This window comes from Rattus norvegicus, chromosome 13, assembly GCF_021556685.1.
Source record: "Rattus norvegicus strain SHRSP/BbbUtx chromosome 13, alternate assembly SHRSP_T2T, whole genome shotgun sequence".
NCBI classification, from domain to species: domain Eukaryota; kingdom Metazoa; phylum Chordata; class Mammalia; order Rodentia; family Muridae; genus Rattus; species Rattus norvegicus.
The window spans coordinates 57,884,296-57,911,527 of NC_141546.1; the positions used below are offsets into that span (position 1 = coordinate 57,884,296).

General features: G+C 34.9%; 2 protein-coding genes across 4 annotated transcripts in view; one reads left to right on the forward strand and one right to left on the reverse strand.

The window, feature by feature from the left end:
• B3galt2 (Beta-1,3-galactosyltransferase 2) lies at window positions 1-26,701 on the forward strand. 3 transcript variants are annotated; one of them, XM_087581664.1, is made up of 3 exons: window positions 190-348; window positions 17,878-18,283; window positions 22,834-24,935. In XM_087581664.1, exon 3 carries the CDS (start codon window positions 22,956-22,958, stop codon window positions 24,222-24,224), a length of 1,269 nt encoding a protein of 422 aa, XP_087437790.1. In that variant the 5' UTR covers window positions 190-348; window positions 17,878-18,283; window positions 22,834-22,955; the 3' UTR covers window positions 24,225-24,935. The 3 variants fall into 3 exon arrangements, with proteins under 3 accessions (XP_087437791.1, XP_087437790.1, NP_001102962.1); XM_087581665.1 differs by lacking the exon at window positions 17,878-18,283 and having other exon boundaries at window positions 1-348; NM_001109492.1 differs by lacking the exon at window positions 190-348 and having other exon boundaries at window positions 17,689-18,283; window positions 22,834-26,701.
• Window positions 1-27,232, reverse strand: part of Cdc73 (cell division cycle 73) — a 92,423-nt gene that overhangs the window by 14,516 nt on the left and 50,675 nt on the right. The window contains 3 exon segments of the mRNA NM_001024769.1: window positions 3,293-3,380; window positions 3,655-3,690; window positions 12,386-12,443. Coding sequence (NP_001019940.1) covers window positions 3,293-3,380; window positions 3,655-3,690; window positions 12,386-12,443 — 182 coding nt within the window.

Below are 27,232 nucleotides of genomic sequence, written 5' to 3' on the forward strand. Positions count from 1 at the left end.
ATATCTGGAATGAACTACAATCCAGAATTTGAAGGCTCACCTTTGATCCTGATCTTGAGGCAAAGTGGCTATGAATCCCAGGAAACTAAGGCAAAGAGATCTCCAAGTTCAAGGCCACCTGGGACAAGCCAAGTCCCAGACCCAGGTGTGGTAGTACACACCTTTAATCTGGGACACACCTCTGCTGGAGACTTACATAAGGACATTGGAAGAAAGAAGAGTCTCTCTTTTTTGTCTGCCTGCCTGCTTGCCTACCTCGTGGGACAGAGCCACTGCTAGATCCTTGGACTTCCATTCACAGCTGCTGCTGATCATCGTTGGAAAAATTGGAAAATTGGACTACAGACTGTAAGTCATCAACCAATTCTCTTACTATATAGAGACTACCCATAAGTTCTATGACTCTAGAGAATCCTGACTAAGACACTTGGTCAAAACAGAATAATGACATATTCATATGAAAATTCATAATAAAATCCTTTACTCTACGTGCTAAATAAAATATTTTGTATATATAATTACCAGGTACCCAATGCAATTATATCATGTGCAATTTCCATTTAATAATAAAGAACAAAACTATAAACTGGTTTCCAGTCAGTGATTACAGCACTCCTCTTAATCATCTCAAACACGATATTTTGAGTTCTTATATATGAAACACTGTGAAAGAAAAAAATGTCCTAAAGTTCCGTGTCTCTTAGCCATGTTTTATGGAATGTGCCAAGGCCCAGCCTCAGGGTGAGGAGGGTTATGAGAAAAGTGGGTGATGGGAGTGGCACTGATATCAGTGCTGACTGATAATGACTCAGTCAGTAGTAGGTGCAGGCTGTCACTTAAAGTGCTCTCTCTTTGCCTAAGATTTGTCATCATTCTTCCTTCTTTCTTTTTCCTTCTTCTTCTCATTCTTTTTCCTTCTCATTTTTCCTTCTTTCTTCTGACCAGAGAGCCTGATTTTATTTACTAAAGCTACACTGCCATCAAGGTTTTGACCTTTGTTAATCATTTCTTAGAAATTCTTTTTTTTTTTTTTTTTTTTTGGTTCTTTTTTTTCGGAGCTGGGGACCGAACCCAGGGCCTTGCGCTTCCTAGGCAAGCGCTCTGCCACTGAGCTAAATCCCCAGGCCCAGAAATTCTTAAATTTACACAAATTCTAAGAATCCTGGATCAATAGTTCCAACCCTGCTTCCTTAAAACAGAAACTAAACAGAAAGCAAAAGCACGTTTCCTCAGAGCTTTTACACAGCTGCTCTTCACAGGTATCTGGGCACAGCTCTTGCAGTTTCCCAGTACAGCAGACAACAGTCTTTAGGAACTTTTCATTTAAGAACAGAAATGTGCTGGGGATTTAGCTCAGTGGTAGAGCGCTTACCTAGGAAGCGCAAGGCCCTGGGTTCGGTCCCCAGCTCCGAAAAAAAAAAAGAACCAAAAAAAAAAAAAAAAAAAAAAAAAAAAAGAACAGAAATGTGACAGACTACTAAGGTTAAAATAATTTCTTACAAGGTTTTAAAATCTATGCAAGTAAAGCAGCTACCTCTCTTCCATATCTCTCTAGGCATTGTCATCTCCGTTCCTTCAACTAGTGAGGAGGACGAAGAACTAACTTTTTATATACTTATACATCATCTTTTAATACTCTAATCTTTGTTGCCTACCCTAGCAATTCCATGGCTATTCACATACTCTCCATCTAATGCTATTTGTTTCTAGATCATATTAAAAACCTTTTATGAGATAAACCCACCTAGCATTTTCTTGTTTTTGTTTAATAGACTCTTCCGTCTTTGCCTATCCATGCCTTTTCTTCTTGAGACCATTTTAATTCTTTATCCTTGATGTCCCAACGTCTACCCTGGCTAGTTAATGCAGCAGTCGCTGGAGGGTACCTACATCTCTTCATATTAATTCAAGGCCAAACCTTGCAATTAGTAATTTCTACAAAGGACCATGTAAGCTTTTATGGCCTCCATGGTTATGTTGTCATCTAGATTCTTTTCCATGGCCTAAGAGCCAAGCGGAAGATCTGTTCCTCTTCTTCCACAGTTTCATGACCACCTCCATTGCTCATTCCTGAGAACAACATCTGTTTCATTGATTACAGAGTGATTAGCTCTGAGTAATGAGGGGAGCATATTCACCAGAAAAGAACGATTGAAAGTAAAACAGAAAAGAAAGAAGATCAGCAACCATCAGCTCACATGGGGATCAACAGCCTGGTGATGTTCCAGGAGCAGGAACTGTGTTACACAGTCATGCAGGACCCAGCAGGAATATATAAAATATATATCCATTTTAACAATAAGGCAGGAAGAAAAAAAACTCAGAAAAACCTATCTTTTGCCATGCTGATCCTCATTAACTTATTAGCATTCTGAAATCACTTAATTGGGGATCATTTTAAACCTTATCAATGAGGATTGTCATAAAAACAATTTAAAATCAATTACTTTTTTTCCTTCTGTAATATCAGCAGTGGGAAACAAAGGAGTTCCAGATCAGTACGGCTTACACAGAAGGTCAAGTTTGGTCTGTACTTTTAAAAACCCAAAATAAGCAACTTACAATAACTAAGTAAAACACTTAATCACATTCACTAATAGAAAGAAAAATACTAATAAAATTATATCACCAACTATTTAAATTATAAGACTGAAGTGGGTTGGAAAAATTGAGATTTACTCTATATGCATTAACATGATGCATGTGTTCATTAAACCAAATGTAGCATAAATGTGTACACAGTCATTCTAAAAAGGAAATGAGAAGCGGCTACTGAATTTTTCAAAAGGCTAAACACCTGTGAATAAAATAGGAAATACGTTTCATTTGTGCTTTTTAAGCTTTTAGTTCTGCTTATATCAAATGCCAATGCCCCACTCTCTAATAGGGATGCATCCTCCTGGTTGGGAGGTATATAGAAAGGACCAGAATTTGTCTTAGAAGTTCCTCAAGGTCTCCAGATAAAATCAAAATATAGCAATTGCTTTTAAAAACTAAGAGTATCATCCTTAGGGCTTCATCTAAAAGTTTGTATCTCTAAAGCAGTTGTTTTCAACCTACCTAATGCTGCAACCCTTTAGTACAATTCCTCCTGTTATGGCGACCTTCAACCTTAAAATCATTTTCATTGCTACTTTATAACTGCAATTTTGCTACTGTTATGAATCACAATGTAAATATCTGTATTTCCTAGTGGTTTGAGGGAGCTCTAGGGAAAGTGTTGTTCAACCCCCAAAGGGGCAAAGAGAAAAGTATGGCAGACAGATAGACAAACAGACCTATAATAACTTACTTCAGATCCTGTAGAAGGTCTTTTGCATTAAGCATGGTTATTAAAGAAGTGGTAGCTGCAGGAATAATAATGATGGGTGTTCGAGACCCTGTAAGTAAAAAAATTAAGGTTAAAAACAAAAAACATCATCATTTTTACTGACATTACTTTCTTATTAAAGTAATTTTAAATGTTACCTTAATTCTTTTATACTAAATTATTTTAAAATAATAATAATGGCAAAAATATTTAATGAATGGTTTATTTCCTGCCAAGCAAAAATAGTAAACAGATACACATGATACACAAGCATGTTACCACTGGTTTTATAACCTAATTCATCCACATTTACTGCTTAAAGTAAATCAAAGGCACAATCATACCTTTCTTCTGATTTGGGGGAGGTCTTGCTTGAGACACTAGAGAGAAAAAAAAAAACAGAAAATTACAATTGTTATAAAAAATTATTTCCAACTTACAAAGGAAACCTAAACATTGCCGATATTCGTATGTCTACTGGTGAAACAAAAACACCTTACATTTTTTTGCCTCTGCTTTTTGCAAATATTAAGTTGATGTTACAAGAAACAAATAATAAACAGTGCTATATAGTATGTTCATCCATGTCTGGATCTGGTAAACAAGACAGTGTTATATTACATTGATTAACTGTTATTATAAGTGGAAAACCAGGGTACTGAAAGAACATCTACCATAGTAGATTCAGGAGAGAGAAACCAAGGAAAGAAAAGACATTATTGCGGATTAAGATTGGAAATAGTTTCTACATTGTTTTCTCTCTTTAAATTTTTCAAATGAGGTTGGGTCACAAAAAGACCCTTAAGGGCAGTGAGTCAACTATATCTGACAATCTAATCTATACAGTGTAGAAATGACCTCAGTAGTAATTATGGTTGCACTATGAAACACAAATATTTCTGATTGCATTATTGTTAGCATATGGCTTTAAGAGAAGAATAGTGCTTTACCTTCAGCTTTACTATTAATATAACATCTTTTGAAATACTTTTTATATGTCACATGGAATGTAGTTGGTTTAATTTTAAAATTTATTCAACATGATATCATGATAAAGAACACAAAAACTGAACACTTCTCAGGACCTTGGAACGTCATAAGGGAAAAAAAGAGTAAATACGAACAGTTAAACAAATCAATAGCTGGGCGGTGGCCGTGCAAGACTTTATTCCCAGCACTCAGGAGGCAGAGGTAGATGGATCTCTGCGAGTTGGAGGCCAGCCAGGTCTAGAGAGATAGTTCTAGGACAGTTAAAGCTACAGAAAAACACTTTCTCAAACTATCTACCCCCTGTCAGGGAAAAACAACAAACAAACAAACAAACAAACAAATCTTTTAGGAGAATAGAAAGACCTCAGGATAAACTGAAGAATGTGGTAATGGGACCTAAACATAATACGGCTACATGAGAGCCTGGGAGAAGAGAGGCACCCAAATAAGATGTTAACACAAGTAAACTAAGTGAGTGAGGTCTCTAAAAACAGATGCAAAACAAACTATCTAAAAATTATACCTACATGATAACAGTTGTTCCACCTGGAAATGTGGTTTAGCAACTCTAAAACTTTGTTATCTTTGTGTAACAGAATTAAACTACTGAATAGTGTAGTAAGAGATAAAAATCAAATTCAATGACAGTTCTCAGAAAACTGTCAATTGCACACTGGACAAAGGATTAATATCTTGAATCTATAAAGAGCTTGAGAAACTAAATACACACAAAAAAATCTAATCAATAAAATGGGTATATGGAATGAAGAAGACACATCTCAAAGGTCTTAGTACAAATAACAAGTAATGAACAAATGAAAAAGTTCAATATCCTTAGCCATTAGGGAAATTTAAATAAAAACAACATTGCAATTTTCTATCACCTATGTGAGAACATTAAGAAAATAACAGAGCCAGGGAAATCACACCGTAGATAAAGGCATTTGCCATGGCACACTGGGGCTCTCGCTCCCTCATTCTGTTCCTATCCCTCTCAGTACAATATTAAAAAAAGAAAGAAGGAAAAAAGAAAACTGTAACAAATATTGGCAAGGATTTGAGGGGGGAAAAGAACACTTACACACCGATGCCAAAATGTAATTTAAAATAGTCATTATAAAGACTAAAAACAGATATACAAGATCCTGCTATACATCACTGCTAGGTACACATTAAAAGACAAACTGATACAAAAAATATAGTATATATACATAACAAAGAATTTAACTATATAGACAAACAAGCATGAGTTGGAAGAAGGTCCAGTGAGTAAAGTGTCTGTGGTGCAAACACAAAAACCTGTATTTGAATACCAAGAACCTACATAAATTATCAGTTTGGCAGGGGTGGAGGGAAGGGGGCTTAAAAGACAGGTAAGTCACTGGAGCTCACTGGCCAGCCAATCTAGCCTAATCTATACATTCCAGCTTTGATGAAAGACAGCTTCAAAACAAAGTAGAAGAGACATTAATAAAGACATGAAAAACTTCTGATCTCCAAATTTATAACCCACATACATATATAATATATATATATATACACAAAAGAAAATAAGCTAGCTGTCAGATATAGAGCCTAGATATTTTTTATAAACACATGTCAATATATGCCTATATACACCATAAGAAATTTGCTAAGGGGAAGCAGGAGAAAATAGGTAGAGAATAATATATGGTCAATGGATTTGATAAGCTCAAATGATCAAGGCACTTGATATACTGGAACAAAAATATTAGTATGAAACTACTCTGCAATAAATATATACTAATATATATTTAAATAAATAAAAAATAGCAAAGTGATCAATAATAGTAAGGGTCTGATCTCATGATTTAACTCATAATCCATATTCGCTACTGCCTAAATAAATTAAACTGGTAATGTGACTCACTTCGCCTAGTCTGTTTCCTCAATTGCAGAACAGAGATAATTCTACGTTCTACAAAATTTAAAAGTAATGATGTACTCCAAGTCCTCAGACAGACCTAGCATATATTTATGTCATTTACTGAGCCCTGCTGCTGCTGCTGCTGCCGCTGCTGCTGCTGCTGCCGCTGCTGCTGCCGCCACCGCCACTACTACTTCTACTACTACTACTACTACTACTACTACTACAGCAAATACGATCATATGAGCAATATGCCAGCCAACAGAAACCAAAGGAAACATTATTATCCCTCGTTTGCTTGGTTAAAAATGTTTGGACTCCTAATTTTAAAAGTATTACTCAGTATGACATTTTACATAGTCATTAAACAGCAGTGAGATCTGTTCTCACAGAGCTTTCAACTAGTGGATTGAATCCCACTAGAATTTAACTTTTGGGTTCACCTGATCTTCCCATTTTTCACTAGCAGGGACTATAGACTTGTGTTGGCAACCATTTGAATAACATACTAATCTGACATAGATAACATCTTTTGATTTGCAAAGGATATTGAAATGTTTGACTCTTTTCCCCCAAGTAAAAGCCCAATAACCTTTACGGCAGAAGTGGCAAGATCCTTTTGAAAAAAAGAAAAAAATATATATAGGAAATTTAGATAGGGATTAAAAGAACTTCTTGGGGGAAATGTTATAGTATATGCCTTTAATCCCAGCAGTGGGTAGGGACAGAGGCAGGCATATCTGGTTTTTTGCAGTCTGTCTGGCATACGTAGTGAGCTTCAGGAAAGGAGGGACTAAAGAAAGCTTGGTTAAAACTAGTATGAAAGTCCTCGGTTTATGTGTGATTTAAATGAGAGCTTTTTTTTTCCTTATTGTTTTACTCCAATCTAAGGTTAAGTAGACAAGGGTTTAAATAATTACTATTAAATTCATTAAATTGAATCATATTCTTTATATATATTTGGATGCCTGTGACAGTTTCTACCATTTATCTTTGGGAGGACAGAGAAGGAACAGAAAGTTAGACTCATACAATGTGGTCTGCTGACTACAATGTAAGATGCTCTAATTTAAGGAAATTGGTGGGTCTTTAAAGTTATGGTAGACAGCAAGATGTGAAACAGGTGAAGGAGGGATACAAAATATGTCATTTGACAGAACTGACCGAGAAGCTAGGAAAAGTAGGAGATATGAAGAATGCCTACTACATTTGAGGGCATTAAAAAACAGTTAATATTGGTGCCACTTATTAAGTATAAAGAGAGAGATCTTGGTTTGGTTTTTTTTGGGGGGGGAGGGAGGAAAAATTGTTTACTTTGTTTTAAGATGCCCATAACTTATTTTCATGTAGAAGTGAAAGCTACTATTTTTAGTATCAAGTCGCAAAGCTAGAAAAAAAAGTCTAACTGAAGATAAAAATCTGAAAATCATCACCACACATATTTCATGGGGAGGGGAGGGGTGCAAGACAGGGGTTCTCTGTGTAGCCCTGGCTATCCTCGAACTCACAAAGATCTGTTGGCCTATGTCTACCAAGTGCTGGGATTAAAGGTATTATGTCACCACAGCTCAGTTCAGCATACACATTTTAAACTGGAGGACTTATAGAAGTCTTCCATCCAGCATACTGTGAAACTTTTGAATGAAATAGACAAGCATAACCTTCTCAGGAGTATATGAGACACACTAGAGCTATAGGCCATTTACATAAGAATTCTAATTATAAGAAATTTAAAGCTAGGGGTTAGGGATTTAGCTCAGTGGTAGAGCGCTTGCCTAGCAAGTGCAAGGCCCTGGGTTCGGTCCTCAGCTTCAGGAAGAAGAAGAAGAAAGAAGAAGAAGAAAGAAGGAAGAAGAAAGAAGAAAGAAGAAGAAAGAAAGAAGAAAGGAGAAGAAAGAAGAAAGGAAGGAAGGAAGGAAGGAAGGAAGGAAGGAAGGAAGGAAGGAAGGAAGGAAGGAATTTGTTTAAAGCTAGAAGGCTGAGCACAGTGGCATATATCTTTAATCCCAAGTGTCAGAAAGTAGAGGAAGGTGAGTCTCTGTGAGATCAAGAACAGTCTGGTATACCAGGTGAGCTTTTCCAGCTGCACAGTTAAGACCCTATCTCAAAAATAATAATAATAATAATAATAATAATAATAATAATAATAATAATAATTTAATCTAGAAAAGCTGAATATGGACAGTGATGCATTTAAAAAGCAAGAGAAAGGTAAGTTCTTTACTCTATAAAAATGAGATGACAGTGGGGTTGTGACTTATTCAAGACTTGTATTTCTAGATAAGCTAGAAAACACAACCACTCACTATTAACTAGCTACTTTCCAAAATTTCCTTAAGACCTGAAATTTTTTTAGTTAAATGTTTTATATACCTAAGGATTGCTTTATATATCTAGGGATTTGTCTGGTACAATATTACTCATATTTGACAAAAGTAAGTTAAAAAATAAATTTAACTGTTTGTAAATGGAATTCCTTCCTTCAGGTCCCTAATCTAAGTGGAGACCTAACCTAAGTGGTTCATTCCACATTTCCATATGCTGAGAACTCTACTTAAAGAATAATACAATTCTACACTGCCCCCATGTATTACATATTACACTGTCAGGTGTATTCTGTGTATTCCCAGGTCCCCCTTTCCCCTGTTCCAGGTTTGAAAAACTGTCGAAGGCCAGTTCTGGCAGTGTGTTCAGCGATCTGAGAGGAGATATGAAGCCGTGCATGAGGAAAAGTAAGCAGCTTTGGAACTCATGGGGAGTGAGTTCCACCATTTAGCACAACCATGACAGATGTGCACCCCGAGAGGGAAGAAGGATGTCATGTTGTTACGAGTTTCAGTCTGCTTGTTGCCCTCCCAGCCACTACGTCCCTCATAATCTGAGTTGTGTGACAACTCTAAGAAAGTTTCTAGCCCCTTACTGGGCTGTAGCATTGGCACTTACAGTAATAATAATGATTAATCTTTTTCCAGCATTGCTGCTGGAGCGGATTAATGAATTAACTACCACCCTTAGAAAGAATTTAGAAATGTAGGTTGTTAGTAAAGTTAGGTTGCTTTTGTGGCTTTGATGTAGAAAATCTCGGGGAACAACTTAAAGTACAGAAAGGCACACTCTTGATAGTTGAGTGATAGATTTCTGAGGTTAGGGAACAAGAACAGTGGCAGCCCAACTAATACTAGCTAGCATGTCTCTCTTGCTAAAGCTAGGATGGGGGCAAAGCCATGATTAATTTCTTGTACCCATTCTTGCCCTTGACTTCCTGATATGATTTAATAAAAAAAATGGTAATATGTAGGTACACATTCTCAATTTAAAGTGGAAATGACTGATTGCTTTTTATATATATAAAAGTTTAGATTTGTGATACTTTTAGAATTTTTTTATAAGATTACCTTTTAAGATAAATAATAAAATGATTGATCCTTTCTTTGTAACTGCAAATTTCAGCCTGCCAGTAAGAGAACTGCCTAAAAATACCTTGCTTACTTATACTTTGCTTAGACAAGAATATAGTGGTTCTTAGGATTAATTTGATTTTTGCCTGTAAAATGTAAAACGTTTAATCATGTAAGGGTGTTGGGGAACATGTTTGTTTGTTTTTGTTGTTGTGTTTAAAGTTATACTCATTGTAATCATTTACTTAAAGAAAAATGGAATATAATTGTAATTTTTATAGTGCTTGAAAGATTTTGCTGGGGGGATAAAAGCTGTGGGAGAAAAAAAATCAAGTTGCTGGTGCCATGGTAGTTCATCCCTCAAGTGTATTAGTGTGTGCCTGCTTTACATACATAGTTGCCAAACCCACCTTTTCCTCCTTGGATTGCTGAACACACTGCCAGAGCTGGCCTCCAACCAAACACAGCAAATGAACATGTCAAATATTAAACAATACCCCTCCATACTGGGAAATGCCATGTAACAAGCATTTACATAGAACCAAAGTATTCACAAAAATAAATACCGTGACTCTGGAAGGAAGGGAGGGAGGGCAGGAGGGCGGGGGCATATCTAAGACATTATAAGACGCTTAGTTTAGACAATTTCTTCTATTAGGTAAAACTTCAGTGGACTTGGGTAAGACACATGAAAAAGCAGGGTAAGAGACTAAGAGTTAGAAATTTCAGAACCCGATACTTCACATTGGATTGTGAAAACCCTCTTCTTTTCATAACTAACCTTTTTTCTGACAATCTACCCTGGACAAAGACTGATGGGCAAGATGGCTCATCAGAAAAAGGTGCCTGCTACCAAACCTAACAACCTAAGTACAATGAGCAGAACTCAGAGTACAAAGAGAAACAACTCCCCTAAACTGTCCTCTAACTTGTGTATGTGCTCTGTGGAATGCACAGTGTACATACACACAAGCTCACAAACATAAAAATTGACAAAGACAGCCTAAGGGAAAAGGGGTCTACTTTGGTTTACAGTTCCAAAGAAACACAGCCCATCACTGCAGGACAGCCATGACAGCAGGAAAGGGAGGCATGGAGGAGGAGGAAGCAGGAGGTAAACACAATGTGGAGCCAGGATAGAAAGCCTCCAGGCCATCCCCAGTGCCTTTCCAACACTCGTGAAGCTTTCCCAACTTTCCCAAATAGCATCACTAGGTTGGGAAGTAAGTATTCAGGCACATGAAACTATTGAGATATTTCACATTCAAATACCAACACCCCTTAAGGTCCATTTCTACACACACACACACACACCCCTCTGAGTAAATCAATAACTTCCTCCTACGGCCTTTGTGTTGCATACTGATTTCAAGAAACTACAAAATAAGTTCATATTAATTCACAGAATATAAAATGAAGAAACTCCTTAAGGTGATTTTTTTGTTTTACCTTGTCATTTCTATATCTCTTATATGTTCTTCATTAGACTGACAAACACAACTTCATATCCTTCCACTGTAAAAATGTGTATAACTCCTCTCTAATGCAGCTACCATCCGGGACACTGCTCTCTGAACCCATCATCATCTGTCACTCCTATTTATTCTTCTTTGCTTCTTCCTAGGAAAGTGCTCTTTAGCTTATCCAATTCTGGCCATGATTACATAGAAGCAGTAGAAATATATACCATTAGTGTTTACATGAATGAACAAAAATTGATTTTTAGGTAACAAGAAGAACAGACAAACTCTAAAACACTTCAATAGTAACCTTGCCTAGCAACCATTTTTAGAAGTGATAGAGATCGTCTACATGCTCAGCAGCCATGCTAAACTTCTATAGGGAAAATAATCCAATTTGGCATAGAAGATCATGAACATAGAACAAAGAACTGTTAAATAAATACATATAGCCTTTGAAACAAACCTTAACGAAAAACAAAAATATCATAAAAATATACTTTAACTCTTCTACTACATCAAATTACTCAATTACACAAAATGTCCTTCATGGTGTAAGTTTCTATGTTACTGTTATAGAGTCACATAGCTTATTTCTTATGATTTTATCTCTTATGATTTCTATGATCTTGACTATCAACTTGACAGGACCTAGAATCACCTAAGACACAAGCTTCCAGTCATGTCTGAGACTGTCTAGATTAGATTAGCCGTTGGAAATGTCTGTGACAGATTATCTAAATCACATTAATCCAGGGAGAGAGTCATCTTGAATGTAGGTGGCATTACTTCGGGTGCTAGGATCCCTTACTACGTGAACAGGAGAGAGCTAACGAAGCTTAACTATTACTCTCCCTCTGCTTCTGACCACGGATGCAATCGGCTTCCTCAAGCTCCTGCCTCAGTAACTTCCCTTGATGTACCTTTAAATTCTGAATGAAAATAAATCCTTCCTTCTATAAGTTGCTTCTGCCAGATATTTTGTGACGTAAACAAATAAGTAATCAAGTTTTTATCTCAAACTGAGCAAAATATAGTCCAGTAAAGAACATTGAAAATATAGATTTTAAAGATTCTGTAAAACTATACATTTTAACTTCTTTATGTTTTTTTGCTATGAATAAAAAGGTTAACGATGCTGGCCAAACTTTAATAAGCATTTTGTACATATCACCACAGTTTAAGGCTTGCTTACGGAATGCTGATGACTAAAATCAGCAAGGAAGAGAAATGGCCTTTTGGTGTATTTTAAGCAAAACAATGTTTTCTTCTGATTACTATACATCAAAAACATGACTATCTAACAAAAAAAAAAAATCAAAGTTATATATTTTTTTACCTGGTCTAGGTACAGGCTGGGCTGCAGGAGTTTGAGTCTTACGGGCAGATGCACCTTCCTTTAAAAGATAAAAAGTGATGTATGAAATCACATCAAAGTTCATTTAAATAACAATAAAACACTTTAAAAAGATCTCATAAAGCTCTCCCATTGAGTTATTTTCCCATTTGGCCAAGGCCTTTAAGTTTAAAAAATAAAATTAAATAAAATATTTAATAAGAGGCTAAGACAGGAAGGCTGTTGCGTGTAGTTGAGTTGTAGGCCATTCTGAGCAACATATGAAATTCGATCTGAAAAAGTCCCTACCCCTAAAAAATTTATCAGTGTCATAGCCAGAGCTGCTGGAGGTGGCAGTCTATCTTGACAAAATAGACCCTAAAACTATGAGGCAAAACAAACAAGCAAACAAAAGCCCTCCTTATTTTTTATTTTATTTTAAAAGAAGGTATACTAGTGAAATGAACAGTGTTACCAATAAACAACTTCTAAAGGGAGTAATACTTTTAATGATTTGTTTAATTGCTAAAAAAATAGTATTTTCAAAAATGGTATTACTTGACTTTTGTAAATTTGAAGCCTATATTCAATGAAGGGCTGGGGATCAAGCTTAAGGCCATGTAGACATTAGACATATCCTAATGTATTTTAAAGTCAACCCTAACCTTTTTCCTCTAAAAATGCCAAAATGGGTAACACATAATCTCAAGTTAAAAAGATGTAATAACCCTGTGGTGGTTTGAATATGCTTGGCTCAGGGAGTGACACTATTAGGAGGTGTGTCTTCTAGCTGCCTTTGGAACAAGAGGTAGAACTCTCAGCTCCTCCATTGCCATGTCTGCCTGCCTGGCCACTGCCATGCTCCTGCCAGGATAATGGACTGAACCTCTGAACTGTAAGCCAGTCCCAATTCAATGTTATCTTTATAAGAGTACCATGGTCATAGTGTCTCCTCATAGCAATGAAACACTAACTAAGACAGAAATTGGAACCAGGAGTAGGGTATTGCTGTGTTAGGCCTGATCACGCTTTTGTTTGGAAGAATATGGATTTGGGGCCTTTGGATTAGGAAAGCAGCAGGAATATAGAAGAATTTGTTGTTGAGGGTTATTTGAACTATAAAAGCCTGGTTCCAAAGGATTCAAAGGAAAATGGAAAAATTTTATACATGGCCAAGAGACTGGTTCTTATGATATTTTGGTGAAGAATGTGGTTGTTTTTCCCCATTGTCTAAGGAGTCTGTCTGAGGTTAAAGATGAAGAGATTTAGATTAATTGCTTTGACAAAGGTAGTCTCAAAACAGCCTGGCATAAATTCTGTTATGTGGTTACTAAAGTTTGCTTTTATGAAGAGCCTTTTGGTGAAAATGAGCAAGCCTCAAAAATAAAAGTACAAAATGTATGGTTCAAAGAATAAAGGGGCACTGTGCCCCCCGCACCCCTACCCCACAAAGTAGAATGGTGCTGAATCCTATGTTCAAGGAGGTAAACAGATTAAGAGTGTGGTGACTTTGGGATAAAATCTCACCTAGCTAAATTGGCTGTTTATGAATTTGCCATTGAACAATAAATAGTTATATCTAGGCATTATTATTATCTTGTTATTGCTCTCATTTGAACTTTTAATCTGGAATGAACTACACTCCATAAAAGGAAGACACAAGCTTTGATCCAGATCTTGGGGAATAGTGGCCATGAAAGGCTTAGGTTCAGGCACAGTAGTACATGCCTTTAATCCCAGGAAGCAGAGGCAACCAGACCTCTGAGTTCAAGGCCAGTCTGGTACAGACCAAGTTCAAGTAGAGAAAAGCTAAGGTGCAGGTGTGATAGTACACATATTTAATCCCAGCATCCACGTGACAAAGTCATGCAGATCTGTGACTTCAAGGTCAATCTACAGAGCAGGTTCCAGGACAACCAAGCTTAGACAGTGAAGGACTTGGAAAACAGAAAACTGGTGATAATGTAATAGAACAAGGCAGTCTATTTTCCAGCTGCAGCAAGCAGCAGAGGCAGCTCTGGCCATGTAGCATTGGCCTTAAGAGTCCAGAATATAGAAGGGACTATTGGGACAACTGATGCTAGTTAGCTGGAGCTAAGAAATTAGTGGTGATTAATATCTAGTCCCTAGAAAACTATGTCAAATAGTAATTTTCAAATAAACATGATGAAAATCAGACCTGTTTAAGAAAATAGTACTGAAATGAAAAAGTAATTCTTTACATGAGCTGTAACAATCAAATATAGGAGCCACACCAAAACACAAACAGATAGGAGACCAATGCAGGCCAGACTGGATTTATAGCTCCCTTCAACTGCAATAGCTCAGGGTTTGAAGTGTTCTACCCCCATTTATTGTCAATCTTTTTAAAATCAAAGATACATGATGGAACGATACACCTAACAATAAACAAATGATTCCCAAAGTTACTGTTATTTCATATCATGCAAACCACTCAGAACCAGTAACTCCATGAATAAGCAACACTTTTTGTGTGTTTAGGAGAAATGAGAAATTAAGGAGCATTATAAACCCCTTCTACTAATTTCAATACTTTAAGGGTTAACTATAGACATGTCTAGGAAAACTCTAAAACAAAAAGAATAAACAAACAACAACAATATAAACCAGTTGGGTAGCTTGGGTCAAAATGTCCAAAGTAATGAATACCTTTTCCCCCCCTCAGTCATGTTTTATAAAAAATAAAAGCAAACTTATGTAAGCAATACTTGTTCACCACTTTTAAGTATAAAACCTAGCAAGACAACTGTCAGTTTGCAGAATTTGACAAAGAAATCTGCCACATTTATGGAGTTAGTTTAACCACAGAATTCAGATTTAAAAGAAACTAGACTAAAAACAATTTTACAAGGTTGTAACATAATATATTTTTACCATTTCTCTTGCATGGAAACCTGAAGTCCTTAGGAAACATCACTAAAGAAAAGTTTATCTCGTTGCTACTATTTTTCTATATCATAAGCTTTCATATAATATCTTAAATTTTAAGAAAACAGTACAGATATCAATTATAATTTGATTTAAATTCTTGCTTACTGTGTATATGAATACTATGTCTGACACACACTATACCTGGTGACCAATATTAGAAATCTTCTTGTCATATAAACACTTGCTCCATAGCAAGCAGTAGGATAAAAAAAAAAAAGCTCACAGGTGGGGAATTCATGCTTGAACCCAACATAGACAGGAATCATAATTGAGTTATCCATAAAGCCCTTAGTAATTGAGATCCATAATAAACCCAATTCAGTACCAAAAAAAAGGCCATCTCAGAGGTGATGTATAATATGCCAGTTGTTCTAAGATGACTACTACACATTGTATAAAATGTCTCACTGTATAACTACCTGTACAGCTATTAATAAACATTAAAGAAACCTATTGTGAGGGATGTAGGTCGGAAGCAGAGAACTTATTAGCATTCTTCTGCTCTCAGTTTCATCAAAAGATAGACTTAAAATATATTAAAAATAATGCAGAATAGTTATTTTTTCCTTCCCTAGAAAAATGAAAAATGTATTCAGAAATCCACATATCACCAATAATTAATAAGCTGTGCCTTAATGTACATGTTAGCATATAGCAGTGTGATGTTAACATTTAATGAAAAAAGTCAAAATACCTTCAGAATTCCATTAATGATTCCTGGGGTACTATGTCAATATTTGCATGTAGTATAATGTTTAAGAATAAATTATAGGAATTCAGATCTTAAAATTTTAAATAATACTATTCCGAAATTCTGAACTAACCCTCTTTCCCATCAGCAATTGTGTTTAGGTTAATTATTGCAGAACTCTGGGTACCAGTTCCTCATCTATAAAATAGCTATTATTACTCTATCATAAAGAAATATCATTTACAACCAACTCAGGTACTTATCACTCAACCTAATTTGGGATAAACAATTTGGAATAATTGTAAAGACCTCTAACCTCAGTTAAGCTCCAATATTAGGAATCACTGATATTAAAAAGGTCACTTCTACTTCAAAGTTCTAAGATTAAATTTCTCCTCATAGTTCTCTTTCTTCCTTCTTTCTTACTCTTCTATCATTTCTAGGGGGTGTAAGACACAAACTAGGACAGTCATAGAATACACCTAAACCACGTAAGCAGCACATGAAGACAAGTAATTGAATAACTATTAGAGGAAATATGATTTTTATTCATCTGAAATAATATATCATGGTCTGTGAAAATGGATGGAGTCTGTATCCCTAAAATATATACCATAAACTCTAAAACTATATAGTTACTGTCTCTAGAATATCAGAGGGGAAATGTTAGTTATGGCCATAAAAACAAGTATAAAAATACCTGCCCCAGTGCTCTCTTAAGAGAAAAAAAAAAAAAAAAAGCCCAAGTGCCCAGTCACGTAGGTAAGTATACCAGAGAACGATTTCAGTCTCTAATGCTTAAAAAACCTGTTTGATGGCATTTTACTAAACCACTTCTTAAAGTATCAAACTTTATTAGAAGCAATGAACTCAAGCTCATCACTATACTTAAACACACATCTGCAAGACATACAAGTATATACACAAGCAAATGTTCCAAGGCTGTCTCTACCTAAGGTTTTAGTCAAAATGTAATCAATTCTATAGAACTACTTACCAATCATCAAGAAAATCTATATATGTTTGTTATACCTACTTTATCATTTTTAATTCTGTGATACACATAATTTTACATGAGAAAACTTTAATGTTGATAACAAGATAGTGATTTAAAATTAACTTTACTACTTTCAAGAACAATAAAAACTGTACAGAGCAAAGACGTGGGCAGTATCACAATATTAAGTAATCCAAGGCACCTGACTTAGGTAAGCTGTAGAAAACAGGGGAGGAAAACTAAGTAACAGACAATAGATAATGAATGAGTTTTAACTAAACTAGAAAATCAGAAAAATTAGACAAAAGCTTGAAGAGCAGGACTGCACTGAAAGAGTTAATTTACACCAACTTACACGTATAGGCTTTTATTACTTCTGTTCTACAAAAGCTTGTAAGAAACATAAAAGCCACCATCAATACAGAAAATACTTAAAAAGCCTGTGTATAAGTTCAAATAAAGATTTAAAAAAAACATAACCTCCATTTCATCTTAATACTTGTATTTGTTCTGAATAAATATAATGTATCACATAGAAGGAAGATTTCTAAGCTTTTCCCTACCTTGGGTTCTTAGTCAAAATGAACGCAAACAATCACGTGGGACTCAGCCAAGCAGTGACGTTAAATTCTGCTCTGTCAGAGACAGCATCTGTCAAGCCCACATTTAAACTGCTGCCTGCCTGTGCAGCACAGAAGAACCGTGCATTTCACATTACAGACCAAAACCCCAGGAAAACTGCTCAAAAAATCCTTCCTGCAGCTGCCAGGCAACCACGACGGAGAGAGGCAAAACCTTTTTTTCCTCCCAATACAACTGAAACACTAAACCCAGCTCTGCTGCTTTACATTGCAGCTCAGCGCTATTACTAGAAATATGGATACTGAGGAGAGAATACAGCACTGCATTGTCCAGCCGGGAATACAGCAGATGTAAAGACTTCAATGCATCAACTGTCGGAAAGAGTCAACTGTGCACCAAATACAACAGACAACTACAGCTCTTTTGTTTAATGAAAGAGAAAATGAAAGAAAGGAAAAATCTCTGAAGACTGGATACAGACATATGAACAAGCAGGGTAACTTGAAGACACCCTGACAGATGGACACTTTGGATACTGTGAAAAGCAATCACAGGAGGCAGACTGTTGGGGGATGTGCGCATGTTCGATAGCATCGTTTCTGCTGAAGTGATGGTGTGCCAAAAGTATTTTCAGTAGACATAATCTCCTCCATCTAAGTGGTCTGACCAAGAAAGAAAGGTATGTTGCTGTCTTGTGTACGATGCTCATTAAATGTGTTTTAATTTCATAACCCTACAGGCACTAATACACTTGATAAACAAGTTCATACAGTTCACTGCCCTTGAAACTATGATAGGTTTCTAAATACATGATTTTAAATTTGCCTTTTCTACTAAACAAGCTGACATTGCTTTATTCAATTAAATATGTAGCTGGGAGTAATTCAGCAGCACTGTAACATTAAGAGGAAAATCAAATAGTAACTAGATTTACTGAAAAGGTTCTCTGAGAAATTAAACGAAAAAGGAAAAAAAAAAAGAGCTCTCTAGACCTTTAAAAAAAAGCAATTCTTAAGCAAATTAGGTCAAATTGATTCCTTATCTAATAAATTAAAGCACATTCTTCATAATGGTTATCTAGAGACAGTGGAGTAAAATTATATTAAGTACCATAAAATATGATCTTAATATCTTGAGATCTTTTTGGAAAGATCCCTTCAAAACAAAATCTTAACAGTTCATAGTAATATCTTCTAATATCTATCTCTTCAGATAGAGACAGCAAACAGAATTCAGGAGGACATCGGCAGATTTTAAGTGTTACTGGGCTACAAGAAGATACTACAAGTTACAACATTAGCCATCAGATTAAAACGTTAGTGAGTTTATGCCAAGCATAACACCACCACAGTAGTCAATCACATCTTATTACAGTATCAATGAATACAACATTAAACAAAGAGATTATCAATAGTTGCTCTAGATACATTTGTGAAACAGGGAGCCTTTAAATAACAGACAGAGTGATTCTAAATAATCAAATGTAAGACTATTTATGGAAGTAATTAGAAAAGTGAAATTAAAAATCTAGCATAAAATAGTTGAATATGAAATACCCATTAATAATGGTCAAAATAAGGTCAAATAATATCAATAGTTGGTTTCTAGCCTTTATTTACATGTAATAATGACCTGCCTACTGCCTCTCCATGTGTCTGTAGGACAGAAATAAACTATTCTGGGGACAATCAATTTTAGAGGAATAACTCAGGGCTGAAGAACTCAAAGATATTCCTAAAATTTTATAAACCTTTTATGTATTTTGATTCTTCCTCTCACTTTCATAAAACTTACTATGCTATTAACAATCACAAAAAGCAAAAAACTGTAAATCTATAAAAGCACTGTGTCATAAAATTAAGATTAAATGACTGTATTAGACCTTGTTGTGTATCAAATCAATTCCCAATCATAACTAAGTATCATTATTCTGATAAAGATTAAAATCAGAAACTAAATTAAATCAAACATGGTTTTAAAAATCCAGTCTCTCTTGGTATCTAGATTAGAAATTAAGAAGCTTTAAAAACTAAACATTTCAAAGCAAAAGTATACAAGTTTTTCTTATCAAACCTTCATTTAAATCTGGGACTGCTTTAAAAAACAACTAATATATTTATATCAACTTTTAAAAATCAAAGGACAGAAACTCTACAGGAGGAAACATTTATTAGTAACACCCTTACAAATTTCAATCTATAAGATATAAAAACACACTTAAATTATAAATAAAACAGAAAAGATCTATTTTTTAAAAAAGAAAATCTATTAAAAGATAGGGCAAAATTTTAACTCATTAGTTTTGTCTTTATTTTCAAGAACTAATATTCAACAGGCATTAACCTGTGAATAATTTTATCATCTAACAAAAGGAGAAATAGTTACAGCAATTTTACTTTCTTTTTAAACACACACACACACACACACACAGAGATAGAGACAGACAGGCAGACAGACAGATAGATAGATAGACAGACAGACAGAGACACAAAGAGAGACAGATTTCTATCCTGGAAACTTTAAAAAGAAGAATTTAAATCTGAGTATGAGAGTTTCATTTATCAATGGGAATTTATCAAATAGGTCTATTTGTACAGGGATTCCAAGCCCTCCTACATTAATGCTTACAAACACATGATTCTCGTAAAACTTAAATTAATATGTACCACCATCTTATAAAATCGTAATAGAGCCACTTATGAATATACACTAAATTATAATTAAATTGTTGAATATTAGTTCTTGAAAATAAGCACAAAACTAAGTTAATTTTGCCATGTCTTTAAAGTCGATTTTTTAAAAATAGATCTCTTTTGTTTTAATTATAATAATTTAAGTGTGGTTTTTATCTTATATAGATTAAAATTTGTAATATTTCTGTAATATTAAAACACTTCGGAGTATCACTTCAGGGATACTTCTTTTCTTGTAAACAATGTATCGTACTTCAATACTTCATTCCTTTAAGCCCTTCTATCCATTCATTAAATATCTGACCTTGAATTTAATTCATTTTGAACTGTTTTCCTTTAACAAAGTTTGCACTTTTAAAGTATCTGAATGACTTGACTTCAGCCATGTTCTTTCTAAGTACTGTTATATCAACACAAAATTGATGTTTGTATTTGTAATACTTGATACAGATCAAATGAACTTTCCAAAGTAACTTCTTTTGAAAATTTACATACATAACCCTGTAAAACCCACTAGCCTCATTATGAGGTGAGGGTATGTCATTAGTATCTACCACGTAATGTAATTTTCATATGCACTCTTTAAAATAGTTTTCTGCTTTAAATAGAATGCCATCTAGTTATAAGTGCAGACAAGAAAAATCATTTCTAAATCAGGTCGTGAAGCTCTGTAATTTCGAACTCATGTCATATAGAAACCATGTTGCAAAGAATGTAATAGCTTTGATCTTTATATCATACTGTAAGATTTAAATTCATGTAAATAAAACTAAGAGCAAACTAGATTGTTTAAAAACTACTACTTGTGTGTGTGTGTGTGTGTGAGAGAGAGAGAGAGAGAGAGAGAGGAGAGAGAGAGAGAGAGAGAGAGAGAGAGAGAGAGAGAGAGAGAGAGAGAGAGAGATATTAAATACTTTTTTAGGTTTGAGATATAGCCTAATCACTAAAAGCACCATTCATTTTCAGAAACAAGATCAAAGCTTAGTGCCTGTTACACATTAGAAATCTGTTCAAATTCCCACCTACTTGCTCCTCCTAGTGGTTGTTACTAGAATAGTACTTCATTCATAGTCACCTAAGACTTTCAAGCAGTAACTGAAAGGTGTGTAAATTTTATGCTACAATCACTCAATTTTTTGAGAACTTACTTGTAAATTCTATTACTTTTCAAATGCATTCGTGTCGATGTTAAGCCAAACTGCTATCATAAGTAGATCATTATCGTAAGATAAATAAGCACAAGCATTTACACATAAAATTTGAAATAAGTTGACTTCCTTTTTTAAAGAAATTATTTCACTGAATAATAGAAAAATCACTTCTTGATCAAAAGAATTTAATAATAACATTCTCAAAATCAATGACTATATAAATGACTTCTACTTTGGCTTTTTTTTTTTTTAAGAACTGAAAAAAAAATCAAAACTAGATGCGTGTCTCTATTTCTCAGAATACCATCTATTGGAATTCAAATGACTTCTATGACCCTCCCAACCCCAACTTCTTCATCTAGAAACACCTATGAATAGGAAAAGGGGGGAGGGATTGCAAATACAAATAAGGTTTATTCTATGGTGAAAAGCCCCTTGCAAAACAGCCAGTTTTGACAAAGAGGCATTACTAATTTCTTTTGAGCCACTTAAAACTTCGGAAAAATCTAGGACTGTCAGTGTTATGCTACTATAAGGACTTAAATTTTTAAACAATTTCTGTTGTTGAAGATTATGCAAAAAAGTATAATTCAAGAATATTTTAAAATGTTTTTTTTGTGGAAAGTAGAATTTAAAGCAGATCACAATAGTAGGAGCTATTGCCTATATTTTTCAAGAAGTCCAGAAAAACTGCAAAATGCATACCCTTCGCCAATAAAACTGATATCCTGAATACATCCTATTTAACGTGGATGGTTAAAATTAGTAAAGTAGTGTAAAATGTTAATCATTTATTGCTGTCTAAAAATCTCACACTAAAATCACTGGACCCTAAAAATTAATTTTGACAGGTGTATCTTCTCACTGACTTTTCAAAACAGGGGGTCCACTGGAAACATGCCTAGCAGTGTACTGTAACTAACCGAACTCTGCCACAATTAAACTCACACCGTCTGTCCCAAAACCAATACATGTCCATTTTCCAAAAAAGGCCACTGACTGTGTACCATACTGCCATGGTCTGTCGAATCAATTTTAATTAATGTCAGTAAGTGCTCCATCTGTTCTGAAGGCCCTCTACAGAGCCTTTGTCAGAAATCTAAAAGCATTCTTCCTGTCTACATGACACAACATTAAAACACTGTAGGTCAAAGGAGCAGACGAGCAGAGCTACCAAGATCACCAAGTGAGTAAAATAAAATTAATCTGTCACTTACCTTCCGAGTGTTCATTGCACTACTTTTAAAGACATAATCTTGTCAGTGACTTTATACTGCCTGATCCTCTTTTTCCTCAGCTTAAAAGGGTTCTTTTACTAGCTGCCTTTTTAAGGCAATTTGCAACATTTTGCATTTTGTAAACCATTATGCTTCATATCTTTATAGAATGACGTCGAGGGACATGTAACTGAACCAGAAAATGATGAGTCAAGAACAGTATTGATTCAGGAAGCAACAACAGTGTTTTTGGCCACATACATCTGCTACTATTACTGGATATTTACAACATGCTTCAGTGGAGGAGAAGACACTGCTGCTTTGCAAAAATGAGCTGGAATGCTAAAAGGTCTCTGTTCCGGACTCACCTTATGGGTGTACTTTCTCTAGTGTTTCTTTTTGCTATGTTTTTGTTTTTCAATCATCATGACTGGTTACCAGGTAGACCAGGATTCAAAGAAAATCCTGTGACATACACTTTCCGAGGATTTCGTTCTACAAAAACTGAGACGAATCAAAGCTCCCTTCGGAACATCTGGAAAGAAGTAGTTCCTCAGACTTTGCGGCCTCAGACAGCAACTAACTCCAACAACACAGAGCTATCACCACAAGGAGTTACAGGACTAGAGAACACTCTCAGCGCCAACGGAAGCATTTATAATGAAAAGGGTACTGGACATCCAAACTCTTACCATTTCAAATATATCATCAATGAGCCTGAAAAATGCCAAGAGAAAAGTCCATTTTTAATCCTACTAATAGCTGCAGAGCCTGGACAAATAGAAGCAAGAAGAGCTATACGGCAAACTTGGGGCAACGAAACTTTAGCACCTGGCATCCAAATCACAAGGATTTTCTTGTTGGGCATAAGTATTAAGCTAAATGGCTATCTTCAACATGCAATCCAAGAAGAAAGCATACAGTATCATGATATAATTCAGCAGGAATACTTAGATACATACTATAATCTGACCATTAAAACACTAATGGGTATGAACTGGGTTGCAACATACTGTCCACATACTCCATATGTTATGAAAACGGACAGTGATATGTTTGTCAACACAGAATACTTAATACACAAGTTACTAAAGCCAGACCTGCCTCCTAGACATAACTATTTTACTGGGTATCTAATGAGAGGCTATGCACCTAACAGAAACAAAGACAGCAAGTGGTACATGCCACCAGACCTGTACCCAAGTGAGCGTTACCCTGTCTTCTGCTCAGGAACTGGTTATGTTTTTTCTGGGGATCTGGCAGAAAAGATATTTAAGGTTTCTTTAGGTATCCGTCGTTTGCACTTGGAAGATGTATATGTAGGGATCTGTCTTGCCAAGTTGAGAGTTGATCCAGTGCCCCCTCCCAATGAGTTCGTGTTCAATCACTGGCGAGTTTCTTATTCAAGCTGTAAATACAGCCACCTAATTACCTCTCATCAGTTCCAGCCTAGTGAACTGATAAAATACTGGAATCATTTACAACAAAATAAGCACAACGCCTGTGTCAACGCAGCAAAGGAAAAGGCAGGCAGGTATCGGCACCGCAAACTACACTAGAAGACTATTTTTGTTCAAATGTGGAATCTGTAAATATTGCTTAAAGCATGTATAGTTAAAAACTTGATTACATACATAGGACAAGTTTTAGTTCAACTCATCACATAAAGGAATTCAAAGCTATTTTTTTAATTTCTGAATAAGCTAATTCATACAATTACAAATTATGACAAAAAGGTATACCAACAGAGTCTATTTAAATAACTGTATGAGGAGATTCTCTCTATCAACATGCAATAAGAAGCATGCATACATAAATGGTTCAAGTCTTACACTAGGGACCAATACAATGTATCTGCATAGATTTTCTATATAAATCTTAAGTTCAGAAATGAAGACAGTAAAAGATTCCTAGACTTACTTTTGATTTCACCATATAACTAAATGTAAATAAGACAGTACTATTGATTTTAAGGGAACTTTGTAATTGTGCAAAGAATAAATTTTCTGACCTGACGCTAGAGTTCTAAAACTTTATACTACACGCAATAAGATTTAGTTACATTATTCCATAAACTCATTTATAGCATTCAGGTGTTTGAACAATGCAATTCTCATTCAAAATAATTTATAATTATTTTAATTTCTTTTATTAATACTCATCGACACTGGGAAAATTATTTTGACATGATGTGATAAATGTGAAAAATTAATGTGTCTCAGGCTCAAGTTTTTATAAAATGATTTATTAAAGGTATCAAAATAGATAAATTGTTTCCTCATTGGTATTAAGAGTCAAGCCCGTATTTCAATGACTTTAGAATAAATATTACACTCTGGGGTGTTCTATTATCTTCAGCTATACCTGACTTCAAGTATGTCTGTCAACACAGTCATGTTCCTATGTCTGTCAACACAGTCATGTTCCTCCTGCTGAAATGCAAGTAGCAATGAAACAGCACAGCGATGGTGTGCTGCCCTTACAAAGGAGGAAAACAGGGTGCCAGGCAGTCATTTCGTTCCATGTATTTCTAAGATGTATATCTGCCAACCAGCAACATATGGGAAACATGTATTTTCTGAGCGCAGGTGTACATAAGAAAACATTTTAATCATTTTATAGCACTTATTTCTTTCTCATAGTGCCAAGTTTACAAATCTTTGGTTTTTAATTTGGTAGATGACAAATATTTGCATCACCAATTAAATACCATTTAGGGAGTGGTGGGGAGAAAGCTACAGATGTTTGATAACTGTTTGCCTTTAGAGTGGACAATATACTTAGTGCACATTTACCAAGGTACTATTAGTATTTTAAAAGTAAACAACAAAGCCCTAAACAGAATGCTACACAAATGTTCTCATATTTTGTTTGGCCCTACCATGAATTTTAACATCAATAAACATAAGCCCACTAACTTTAAAATGCTGTATCCTATGTAAATTTATAAATTTTAATTAAGTCAGAATATCTCCTATCAGAATTCTAATAATCATTTTTAATCACTGAATCTAGTATGAAAGGATTACCTTTCATACGTGAAGCACAAAAAGCTTTATTTGTTAGTAATACACTGAGTTCTACTTCTATTAAATGTATACCCTGTCTTTAAATAAGAAGCCTAATAAATATTCTATTCCATACCAAATGATTATGAACAATCAGCTATGAAACATCCACCAGCTCTTGGCTAATAATTATTTTTCACTTAATTTATTCTATGTAATTGTAGTGATCAGTATTACTTCACAAAAAGATATACAGAGGACAGTGCTAAACTACTAGTGATCAAAGACAAGGACCCTGTCAGTGTATCAAGTCTCTCTGATTTACACCACAGAAGTTTAAAATGAAAATGGGAAGTATGTATGTTTGTGAGTATTCCTGCACAGGGGTGTAAATATAAGAAGAAAAAACCCTAAGTGATATTTAAAACCTATAATTGTATAGGATTACTGCGTTTAAAACACTGGCTTACAAAACACAGAATTCTCAAAAAAGTGCTTAATGTCAGATATCAATTTAAAACCATTTCCATTGATTTGAAAAATTATCATAATTTGATGATTCTCTGAGTCCCCAGGGGGCATTAAACCAGCAAGTTCTTCCAGACAAAAGTCTGTACACTTCTGCCTTTGGGGTAGCACATACTAACATAAGGCAGTGAGAATGAGAGTTCAAGGCAAATTTAGGTTAAACAATAAAATCGCGACTATGAAAACTATAACTTACTTTAAATAAAAATTCTATTATTTTATTAATTTACTTTTACATTTAATTTTCAACAATATAAATGCCACTTTTACAAGCTGCTATATAAATGTCTCACTAGTTAATTATATCCTGTTTACCTCCATACTATGAAATTTTTATATGTAAGTAATGTTTGAAAATGACTATGACTATATTGACATGATAAAAGGAAAGACTACAGAATCAGCTGTGTAACACTATATTCAAAGTGTTAATAGACATTTCAGAAGGAAAATGCAAATGTCAGTATTTACATTAGTTTGGAATAAAATCAGAGGTAATGAAATTCTTCAATGACTTAAATAATTTGTATTTTCCTTAATGTCTTTCATGCATATAAGTGTAAGTACATACACCTAATTGGAACTTTTTAAATACCTTATTCCCGAAAAGTCTATAATATTAATAACAACAACAACAACAACAACAGTAGCAACACTACACACTATTTACTGACTGTGGTAGCAGTGTACCTGGTACTGTTAAAAGTGCTGTACACTTATTACTTCATACAATACTTGTAACACTAAAAGATAAAAGACTCATGCAAGAGATTAATTACATTAAATCACAAGGCTAGTAGTAAAAGGCTTCCATCTCCAAGATCATGCTCTTATCCACTATTATGCTGTTCTGCTATGTATTTCATTTATGACAGAAGTTAAAAGATCTACAAAACCAAGCAAAACTGGCTTATCCCACTGTTTGTCATTCTCTGCTTAGTCTCTTTGGCCAGGCCCACAGATTTCACAGCCATTTTTCTCTCATTTATGGCATCAGGTGTTATGTGTAAATAAGAAAAGGGAAAGGAAAG